The 12,108-nt window shown below is 40.5% G+C and overlaps 1 protein-coding gene across 2 annotated transcripts in view; it reads right to left on the reverse strand.

Annotated features, from left to right (window-relative positions):
* Positions 1-10,955, reverse strand: part of frya (furry homolog a (Drosophila)) — a 96,764-nt gene extending 85,809 nt beyond the window's left edge. The window contains exon 1 of one of the 2 annotated variants that reach the window (XM_051678448.1): positions 10,861-10,955. In XM_051678448.1, the coding sequence (XP_051534408.1) occupies positions 10,861-10,930 (70 nt within the window). In that variant the 5' untranslated portion in view covers positions 10,931-10,955. Of the gene's footprint in view, positions 1-460; positions 758-10,860 lie in introns of those variants that run through there. The other variant, XM_051678447.1, reaches the window with a different exon arrangement.
* Between the last annotated feature and the right edge of the window lie 1,153 nt (positions 10,956-12,108).

Genomic DNA, 12,108 nt, shown 5'->3' on the forward strand with positions numbered 1-12,108 from the left:
GCGTTTGTTCTACTCCAGCATTTGTTCCACTCCAGCGATTGTTATTAAAAGATGAAAGTACTTACTCCTGTGTCTCCTCTCTTCCTCTTCCTCTCCACTTACCAAACATTACATAAGTGGATTTTTGTATAGTTATCATTTCTTTTTTGCAATAGAAATGAAAACAATCCTGTACAAATATATATCTTCATATGTTTTGTGAACAAAACTACCTGTGTCCATAAAACAGGAATCTTTTTTTGCCATGAATTTCATTTAAATGACAACAAAAGCACATTGGCAAGTTTGGTCAGCAGAGATATTCAGTGTGCTCCCTGCTTGTTTCAACATCTTACTAATTATTTTGTTTTAACACTTTGTCTCCATTTACTTTCAAATTAACATTTACTTACAGATTGACAGATTATCACTGCTCTCTCTCTCCCCTTTTCTCCATATTTTCCACTTTTGTAACACCTACCCAGCCCCTTGATGAAGTTGACCATGCTGGTCTTGTTCCAGCACATGACTGTGCTGTCCATAGTGGGGGAGCGGTATATGGGATCCAGTTTTCCAAACTTTCAACTCACACGTCCTTGTCAATCATTCCAGTGATGGCTACACCATCTCCAATTCGCCTCCTCGCACCATGCTTTAGTAGTCCCAGCGCGGGTTGGAAGAAAGTCCGAAAATTAGGTGATAACAAATCCGCACGTGTTTGTTTAGACTCCTCGCCTATACAGAAGGCTCTGTAGCGCAGAATGAGCGGCCACTGCTTTGAGACTGAAGGTCAGGCTGGATTTTTTAGCTGAGGCCTCGGCAAGTGTGCAGGACTGACATGTTACTGTGGCATAGTTGAAGGGCTATATTTATCCCTGAGTACACACTATACGTGCCGATCACCCCTCCACCACTAACCAACAGTGTAAACATCATTCGATTGGGCACAAACTCACTCACTCACTTACTCTCACTCCCTTGTTTGCACACACACACACACACAGACACACACACATACAAATACGTGGTCTAAAGTAAGATAAAGTGTCTAGATTCTGAAATCCACAGACCAACTTCATTACACAGTCTCCCTGGGGATAACAGCCGTGGGCCGAGCATGGGATGCAAACTAGGCTTGCAAAACTCAATGAAAATATATGGCAAACAAAATGCATAAACAACAAAACTTATGGTAGCCTATTGGATATGCATTGGTCTGCTCTAAGTGCATTCCCCCCACCATCAGTTAGTGTGGACAACATGACAACAAGTGGTCAACATGTAATCTAAATTGACCCTATTTACTTTCTTAGAAGTACACAGAGTAATCGTGTTTACTTCACTGATGGTTAGGTTTAGGGTATGGGTTGGGGCATAAGGTTAATTAAATATGCATTCCTGTTGACTGTATTACATCATTTGCAACCAAAAAATAAAACTCACTTTTGTTGCCACTCTGCAGAAATTTCCCCCAGAAATCAGAGCTCACTTGTTCTTATACATTCAACAACACTTCCAGCTTCGACCACTGGGGGCAGTGCTTCAAATTTAGGTAAGCACAGACCGATTTCAGCTGAAGAACTTTTGACCTACTGTTGCCGAAATCACAGTGATATCAGTCTGCAACTATTCATCTGTGCACATTACCCCAGGAAAAAATGTTTTGCATTTATAATCTTTCATCAAATTAATCAAAAAAACTCTTGAAACAACTTTCCTTTTTGGCATAAAGCCCTTTGATTTTTCGACCCCTCACCTCCAACCACCTGTCATCAGAGACCACTTTTCACAATCCAGTCAATTCCTTGATAAAATCAAGTCCCACCCAATGTTTTTATTTTGAATATCCTGTTTCACTCGTAAATCTCCTATGGCCTATTACAGAAATAAAATGGGCTGTGAACACCACTTTACTTTAAATCTCAGGACTGGTTTCTGGTTTATTCCCGCACACAATGAACCACAACCATTGTGACCTAAATTCTGACTTAAAATTGTGGCTTGCGGATAAGAGAACAGGCAAAAAATAAATAAATAAAATAAAAAAATCACGTAGACATTCAGTTGAAGTCAGAGTTTACACACCTTAGCCAAATACATTTAAACTCAGTTTTTCACAATTCCTGACATTTAATTGAAGAAAACTTTCCCTGTCTTAGGTCAGTTAGGATCACTACTTTATTATAAGAATGTGAAATGTCAGAATAATAGTAGAGAGAATCATTTATTTCAGCTTTGATTTCTTTCATCACATTCCAAGTGGGTCAGTTTACATACACTTTGTTAGTATTTTGTAGCATTGCCTTTAAATTGTTTAACTTGGGTCAAATATTTTGGGTAGCCTTCCACAAGCTTCTCACAATAAGTAGGGATGCGCCGATACTGTCATGTGTATTTTGTTGATTCATTTCTTTTATTTTGAAATGTTTAGTTCCTGTTTCCCTTGTCATGTGATTCCTGTTTTCCCTCCATGTTCATGTGTCATGTTTTCATTGGTTTATTGTTTAATTATCTTGTTATCATTTCTGTCTGTTCATTGGTTTATGTTCTCCCATGTCTTGTATTTAAGCCTCATGTTTTCCATTGTGTCTTTGTCAAGTATTGAATGTATGTGGATGTGTTTTGTTCTAGCCAAGTCAAGTTTTAAGTCAAGTCATGTTTATGTTTCACATTTGTAGTTAGGGTTATTGGTTATCATGTTTGTAAATAAACTGCACTTGGGTTCTCTCTACACTTTGACATTGCCAGCAGCCAGCACACATTACGGATACCACTTTTTCTCTTCTGATTCCGATATCTGAAATCTCAGTATCGGCCGATCCTGATCCGATACCAGTGTTGTTTTTTTGCATAATCAGTTTAGAATATCTTTACATTATTGTGTAAGATATCAATCCACTTTTCATTCACATAGTTATTTTTTGGAACCTATTCAACTTAAATATTGTTCTAATTTGTAAACAAATAATGATTATAACAATAAATTATTATTATTATTATTATTATTATTATTGACTTTTGTTTAATTTGCTTATTCAAATTCTGATAAATGTTCGGTTCTAAATGCGTATTATAAGTGAACCAAACTATTGAGTATCTACATCTGAGATGCTGTTCTTGAGTCGCGCTCAAATATTGCGCACCGCTGTGAAGGCTAAAAATAGCCGTGAGTGCATCACCAGCCTGTGCGTGAGTTTGTGTCAACAGAGCAGCGCCATTCACTAACACGCTGGCACTGCGCATACTTTATAGTTACTTATTAAACACAGCCTTTTGTGATTCGCGGAGCTATCGCACGTCTTCAAGTGGCTTTGAATAAAATGCACGAGTCATTGGTGTTTTTATGGTTCTTTTATATCATTTTTGGAGCTTGACAGTAACGACCATGACTAACACACAGTATCGGATTTGGATCGGGCTCGTGGGACCGATACCCGATCCACCTAAAATCTTCAGTATCGAAGCCGAAACCGATCCAGGTATCGGATCGGTGCATCCCTAACAATAAGTTGCTGGAATTTTGGCCCAGGGTTGTAGGCCTCCTTGCCCGCACACACTTTATCAGTTCTGCCCACAAACTTTCTATCAGATTGAGGTCAAGGCTTTGTGATGGCCACTCTAATACCTTGACTTTCTTGTCCTTAAGCCATTTTACCACAACTTTGGAGGTATGCTTGGGGTCATTGTCCATTTGTAAGACCCCTTTGCAATCAAGCTTTAACTTCCTGGCTGATGTCTTGAGATGTTGCTTCAATATATCCACATAATTTTCCTTCCTAATGATGCCATCTATTTTGTGAAGTGCACCAGTCCCTCCTGCAGCAAAGCACCCTCACAACATGATGCTGCCACCCCCATGCTTGAAGGTTGGGATGGTGTTCTTCGGCTTGCAAGCCTCACCCTTTTTCCTTCAGACATAACAATGGTCATTATTGCCAAACAGTTAAATTTTTGCTTCATCAGACCAGAGGACATTTCTCCAAAAAGAAAGATCTTTGTCCACATGTGCACTTGCAAACTGTAGTCGGTTTTGGAGCAATGGCTTCTTCCTTGCTGAGCAGCCTTTCAGGTTATGTCGATATAGGGCTTGTTTTACTGTGGATATAGATACTTGTCTACCTGTTTCCTCCAGTATCTTCACAAGGTCCTTTGCTGTTGTTCTGGGATTGATTTGCACTTTTCGCACCAAACTACATTCATCTCTAGGAGACAGAATGCGTCTCCTTCCTGAGCAGTATGATGGCTGTGTGGTCCCATGGTGTTTATAATTGCGTACTATTGTTTGTACAGATGAACGTGGTACATTCAGGTGTTTGGAAATTGCTCCCAGGGATGAACCAGACTTGTGGAGGCCCACAGTTTTTGTTCTGAGGTCTTGGCTGATTTCTTTTGATTTTCCAATGATGTCACGCAAAGAGGCACTGAGTTTGAAGGTAGGCCTTAAAATACATCCACAGGTCCTCCAACTGACTCCAATTAGCAAATTAGCCTATCAGAAGCTAATTGGCTAATTGCCTAAAGGCTTGACATCATTTTCTGGAATTTTACAAGCTGCTTAAAGGCACAGTTAATTTAGGGTGGGTTGCACCAACAAGGATTAATCTTAAATTTAGATTAAATCAAGGTTTATCTGATAAATTTGTTGCACCAAACTTTAAACCTTGTTTAAAATAATCAGGGTTACATTTTAACCATCGATTTGATCCTGATTTAAATTTTACAGTAAATCTCAATTAACTTTAATCCTGTAACCCTTATTTAAATCTCAGTTAGGGATTAACTTTAAACATGCAGCTGAGGTGGTTTAAATAAAAAATGGACCTATAATTAAACATGAATGACTAGGTAAACAAACAATATATGCGCTGTCAGCCCTCTGAGAGATGTTTATCATATTATTTTTGTTTATTATGGTCCGAAATGTTGGGCCGTTGGCCGCAATGTGTGCTTTCAAATTCGGTGTGCGAGTGCAGCAGCTTGTCTCAGCGGCGGTGCGATTACCCGCTTCCCCATCATTTACATGCGGAGACACTGGACAGAGACGGGTCTCTTTTCGAGAAGCGAGAGTAAAGAGTAATTTCGGCATTTAACAAGAGCGGTTACAAGTGACAGGTGATCATTATTGCTCAACTCCTCTCTTAAACTAATTTCAAACGGCAGCATGGGCTGTTAATTTCTGGCCACAATGGTGCCGTTGACGAGTGGAGGCGGTCGATCCGAGACCTGTGTGGTCTTTTTTTCTTACATTATGATGCCATATTTTAAAGCTTGTGACATTGTACACGCTACTGCGACATTTTCTTAACCTCCTTGATCGGCCCTATGTAATAACGATCTACAGCTAAGTTCAGAATCCATCATGGCGGACAAAATTAATTGCAGGTGATTGTTTTAATCACAGGTTAAAAGTTTAATCTCTGATTTGTTAAAACGTATTTAAAATTAAGTGGTGCAACACAACTCAAATTAAAATAAAACTTGGATCAACAAACCCTGGATTAGCTCTAAACTCTGCTTAATTGAATCCTTATTGGTGCAACCCACCCTTAGTGTAAACTTCTGACCCACTAGAATTGTGATATAGTTAATTAAAAGTGAAACAATCTGTCTGTAAACAATTGTTGGAAAAATTACTCATAGTCCTAGACGACTTGCCAAAACTATAGTTTGCTAATATGAAATCTGTGGAGTGGTTAAAAAATGAGTTTTAATGACTTCAATCTAAGTGTATGTAAACTTCTGACTTCAACTATACACTGAAAGAGGGACTTGAGTCATAGTTCCAGAATATCATTTAGACACTTGGGGGTGTGCTGCTTTGACATCTGGGGCAGTAAGCAACCACCTATCAATCAGGGTCAAAAATGAATGGGGGTTGAGGCAATGCCACTGAAAGTGACAAAACTGCCCCTGAAATAAAAAATGTACAGGCAAAAAAATATCTTTGGAATGAATTCCCTCTTTTTTTATTTGTAGCATCTGATATACAGTATTTCCTATTACTTTATTCTAAGCCTAATACATCACATAATATAAATTGATGCTCATTTAAATTTATATGTAAGAGCTTTATTGAATAAATTTGTTATTTTAATAAATTGATAAAACTCAAGTATTTTCTAGTATCTGACCCTGCTATCAACCAACCAAATTACCCTCAAAACCACATTTTAATGCCATAGCAACCACTCAGAAAACCATAGCAACCAGCAACACCGTGGCAACCACCCACAACACCCTAGCATCATGGAGGCTCTACATGGGCAAACACCACTCACATTTTCTTCAGAAACTGTTTTCTGACTGTTGTGGTAAACAGGTCAGTTTGAGCTTCAGTGCCAGTCTGGGTGATTACGGCAGCCTGATTCTCTACATGTGACTCTGCAAACAAGAGATCAGCACAGACGGAGCATTACATCAGTGCTCAGCAGAGGAGCCGCCTCTGAGCATTGAGCTGCTCCCAACAGAGACAATACAAGATAAACTACAACGCCTCTCTATTACACAAATGGTACGCAGGCCTATACAGTACAAACACAAATGCAGACACAAACAGACACAATACAGGGTTTGAACAACACAAGTGTGAGTAAAAGATGACCGAATTTTCATTTTGGGCTGAACTATCCCTTTAAATGTCCAAATACTTTTTGGGACCACAGTATCACACCTCTCCTTTTTCTCTCTAAAAGAAATCCTGTTGTGTTCTCCCAACATTCCTCTACTTCAGGGAGTGGACAGCGAGCACAGAAAAAACATACTTCTAACAAAATCCCCCTCTGATGTAAATAATGCAGGCTTTTTACATCCATAGCCTCTGACTGTGTACAAAAGGCCCCTGGGGACAACAGCCATAACTGTAAATAAATGGAATCTATCAAGTCCCATTTCAGATGGTTATCAAGGTTTTAGCATACACAGCCCACTCATATCCCACTGCTTACTTTCTTCAAGAGTCAAGGGAAAATCTTAGTCTACAGCCAGCGAAGCTCAAGAACATTGGCTGTATGCACAAACAATCGCAAGCTCCGTTGATATCATCCCAAAGTCCTTCATGAATAAAAGAGGGGGTACACATCCAGAGGTCACATATTCTTGTCTCACAGGCAACCACACCTATGGTATATTATAACCCTGAGTGACACAATGAGGTTATGCTACTACCAGAACACACTGTACGATCTGTAGAGAGTTGTCTATCCAGTCACTTAGAAAGACCAGGAATACATATAAAATATAAAGAGATATGTATGAAAAGGGATATTTTAGAGGTGTTGATTGTGATAGCTAAAAAACAAGAAAAAGAACAAGGGGAAGCATCGGGTTCACCAGCCCTTAGGGGAATTCCCGCTGGGGATTTCCCTCTGGAGCAGACGCGAGATGAGACTCTTAAGCATGCGTTTGACCAAGTGAAAGTAACTGATGGTCAAAGCCTTCAGCCGCGCATTGCACTCACATATCTGTATTTCTCAATTATAAACGATTGGTTGTATCGAGTGATGCAGGACGCTCAGACAAAAGAAGATACAACCCAGTTGTTACTATCATGGAGCCGTTGGGAAATGTTGTTCCAGGCAGCTCATCATAGTCCGATGGCAGGTCACTTGGGACAGGGGAAAACAATAAGCCATCTCATGGCCCATTTCTATTGGCCAGGCATTCACGGGGATGTTAGCCGGTGGTGTTGGACATGCTGCGAATGTCAGCTGGTGAATCTGTCGGCCACTCCAAAAGCACCATTGCACCCTCTTCCATTGATCGAGATTCCCTTTGACAGAGTTGGCATGGACCTCGTCGGGCCATTAGAACGGTCAGCAAGCAGGCATTGCATTGTGTTGGTTCTGATGGACTACGCAACACGATACCCGGAAGCAGTATCTCTTCGCAACATCTCAGCACGTAGTGTTGCGGAGGCACTCTTCAGAATAATCTCCCCAGTGGGGATTCCGAATGAAATCCTCACTGACCTGGGCACAACTTTCATGTCACATACACTATACGAGTTGTATGAATTATTAGGTATTAAATCAACATTTGGACAAGCGTGTACCATCCACAAATGGATGAATTGGTCGAACGATTTAATAAGTTTATTCGTAGGTTTGTGCAAGAAGATGCTCAGAATTGGGATAGGTGGCTCGAACCCCTGTTATCTGCGGTACGAGAGGTCCTGCAAGCCTCCACGGGGTTTCTCCCATTTGAATTATTATATGGGCGTAAGCCTCATGGCGTGTTAGACGTCATGAAGAAAAATTGGGAGGAGGGACCTTCACAAAGCAAAAATTTAATTCAATATGTTCTTGACCTGAGAGCAAAACTCCACACACTGGGGTGTCAATCACTGGAGAATTTGCTACAGACACAAGAACATCAGTCCCGGCTCTATAACAGGGGAGCTTGGCTACGGGAATTTGCACCGGGAGATAAAGTACTTGTATTACTGCCCACATCGAGCTCTAAATTACTCGCAAAGTGGCAAGGGCCCTTTGAGGTCTCACGGCGAGTTGGGGAAGTCGATTATGAGGTAGTGCGTATGGATAGGGGTGGGGCTCATCAAATTTATGACCTCAACCTACTAAAACCACGGAGAGAGGTGGTCCCTGTATCCTTGGCGATGGTACTTCTGGAAAGGGAGGAGCTCGGCCCGGAGGTGAGTCTAAAAGCCAATCAGTTAACCCCAGTCCCTTGCGGAGACCACCTCTCGCAGTCACAATGTACGGAGATTGCCAGGTTGCAAAATAATTTCTCTGACATGTTCTCACCTCTCCCCGGCCGCACTAATCTCATAAAACACCACATCGAGACAACCCCAGGAGTAGTGGTATGTAATCGTCCCTAATGCTTACCCGAACACAAGTAGTATGGGAAGAATTAAAGGCCATGCTCGATATGGGTGTAATAGAAGAATCCCACCAAGATTGGGCCAGCCCGGTGGTTCTGGTACCTAAATGCGATGGCTCTGTCATTATTAGTATTATAAAAAGGTCAATGCAGTGTCGAAATTTGATGCTTATCCAATGCCTATTTGATGCTTATTGACGAATTGCTCATTCGGTTGTGCTCGGCTTGCTTTTATTCAACACTGGATTTGACAAAGAGATATTGGCAGATCCCCTTAACGCCGATGTCCCATGAGAAAACGGCCTTCTCCACACCGTTTGGATTACACCAATTTGTGACCCTTCCGTTTGGTTTGTTTGGGGCTGCTGCTTATTTGGATGATATCATTATTTACAGTAATAATTGGCAACGGCATATGCAGCATCTGAGGGTGGTTCTGAAGTCGCTGCAACGAGCGGGGCTCACAGCAAACCCGAAGAAGTGCACAATTGGATGGGTGGAGGTATGGTATCTGGGGTTCCATTTGGGTCACGGGCAGGTGAGACCTCAAATTGATAAAACTACAGCGATCGCGACCTGCTCGTGACCAAAGACCAAAAAGGAGGTGAGAAAGTTTCTGAGGCTGGCCAGCTACTATTGAAGGTTTGTGCCTAATTTTTCCAATGTCACCAGCCTGCTGACTAATCTCACTAAAAATGGAGCCCCAGACCCGGTCCAGTGGACAGAGTCATGCCAACAAGCTTTCAGCAAGGTAAAAGCTGCACTTTGTGGCGGGCCACTTCTGTATTCCCAGATTTCTCTCTCCCTTTTGTTATACAGACGGACACATCAGACAGGGGGCTGGGTGCTGTTCTGTCCCAAGAGGTGGAGGGGGAGGAGCACCTGGTGCTGTACATTAGTCGAAAGCTCTCTATAAGAGAGACAAAGTATATAGTATGTATACTGTACGCAATATGCTTATTTTCTACATGTATAGACTTATTTTCTACGATTTGACTTAAACTACTATTTGCCAAAATGTGCAGTATAAATTATTCCCGTCTGATTCCAGTTTTTAACATCTCTTTTTTGACTGACACAAGTAAAGACATTTATTCCAATCTAAATGTAGCCTAACCTATGTTCTTCATATGTTTTCAACTGAGAATGAATGCAAAACATAACCATAAAATTTAACATCTCTTCTTTAATTTAACAGTCTAACATTTATTTTAAGCCCAAAATGAACATTTTAAGCGATTTAATGTAAATATTAGTAGCCTATATAAAGATATCTAAAGAAAACACTTATTGGCTATTATCAGGCAGCACATACAGTGTGTACAAGTTATCTCACTGCCACTCCTTCTGCAAGCTGATTGGCTGAACGCTGACCATCCCTCACAGCTGATTGGTTGGTTAGGCTGGTGAAAACAGGCACCTGATGTGCACTGGGACAGGGATTACAGAGCAATGTAGATAGAAATGTCAACCACTTCCACCAAGGCAATTAGTTCTGTACAACAAAGACCTTATAGTATGCGCCGACTTTCTTCTAACTTAGTCAAGTTTTTGAAGTTTGTTTCATATTTCGTTGATATAAAAGTTATGGCATGACATTTATTGGACATCTCTGATGTAAACAAATGTAAAAGATGCTACATCCTGATTTGCAATACTTATCTACATAGAGAGTATTAGAACAGTCTGTCAGTCCTTAAGCCGACCACATGCATACAAAACAAGATAAAACAAAGAGAAATTCCTCTCTCACTTTTAGCTGTACATACCAATATCTATGCCTGCCATCATCTTCAGATCACCCCATTCAGATCACTCCTAAACCATATTCCACACTCCCTTGACCTAATTAAATCTTCTGATGCCGGATCAGATTGGATGGAGCAATAACAAAACAGGACAACAACAACAATCCCATCACAAGGACTCTCATAAACACGTGCACTCGAGCAACACACTCGCTCTCTCACATGTAAACTAAGTTTGGATCCATCCCGCCAGCCCTGGCTGCAATCCCGCTCTGCGTGCCAAAATACTCACTGCTGCTCCAGGACTTCAGTAGAGATTTGATGCTGATCTCAAAGAAACCCGAGTCCTGCTGACTGGCCATGGCTGTGGTGAAGTCAGATGGAGAAAGTGATGCTGTGGTCCTGAGCAGGCCGGTGGAATCGGCTGCTGCGGGAGAGTGATGCAAAACAATGATGCTGCCGCCACAGACTGAAACAGAACAGAGCACCACAGATCTGCTAAGCTCTTCCCCCCCACCTCCGTGAGTGTCCAACCCACCCTCTCTCTCTCTCTCTGTAAGGCAAGTTCACTTTAAATAACCCAGTGTTGGGAGAGTAGACAGCGCAGAGGATAAATCCTCTTAGCCCCATGTGGTTAATTATAACCCTGTTTGCTTGCATCCCAAGCAAGAGAGAGAGGCTCACTGACTGAGCTATCTGTCCTCCTTTGATGGTTTTGACAATAGCCAGGAAAAGAGGAATCTGGTAAGTTGCAAGGTTAGTTACAGTATTTGCTGAGTATCTTGAACCCAGAGAAAGAAAAAGCGCAAGCCAATATTCTCATATATCTCATATATATATATATATATATATATATATATATATATATATATATATATATATATGTATATATATATATAATTAGCAAAATAATTTGACTTGTTAATGTAGGTATAGGAGAGGAAAAATAAGAGGGAGAAGAAAATGTTTCCCATACATTTTGCCATTGATGTTATATAATTTAATTTAACATTATTTTATATTTATTTTATAATCATATATTATATTTAAATATTATTTAAACATAGCATAATAGGCTTGGTAATCATGTATAGTTAGGACAGCAAAATAAAAAGGCTTGTCAACCTACGAAAGGGAGGAGAAAATACAGGTACCTTTTATATATTCTGTTGTTGATGTCTAAATCTATGCATACAACCTCTTTCACACTCAATGTTATTTTTGCACCAACTTATCTGTCACAATGGCCAACGCAGGCAGATGGACAGGTTGCATTACATGCCCTCACCTTCATCCTATTGTTGGGCCTATACAGTTCATAGTAATTATTACTATAGTACTAGTAGTTCATTAATACCTGTTTGATTTGACTGATATTTTTATTTACTTTTGTACAATAAACTTTTAGTGTGTGACAGACTGTAATGCAAATTACAATGTAAAATCTGGGCCCTGAAGGAAAACCTGTATCAGAAACCACTGGTATAAGTGGTGTACAGCAGTGTATTGTTTTCTAGGGTTTGTATATTCATCGGTTTGG

This window comes from Myxocyprinus asiaticus, chromosome 39, assembly GCF_019703515.2.
Source record: "Myxocyprinus asiaticus isolate MX2 ecotype Aquarium Trade chromosome 39, UBuf_Myxa_2, whole genome shotgun sequence".
NCBI lineage: Eukaryota > Metazoa > Chordata > Actinopteri > Cypriniformes > Catostomidae > Myxocyprinus > Myxocyprinus asiaticus.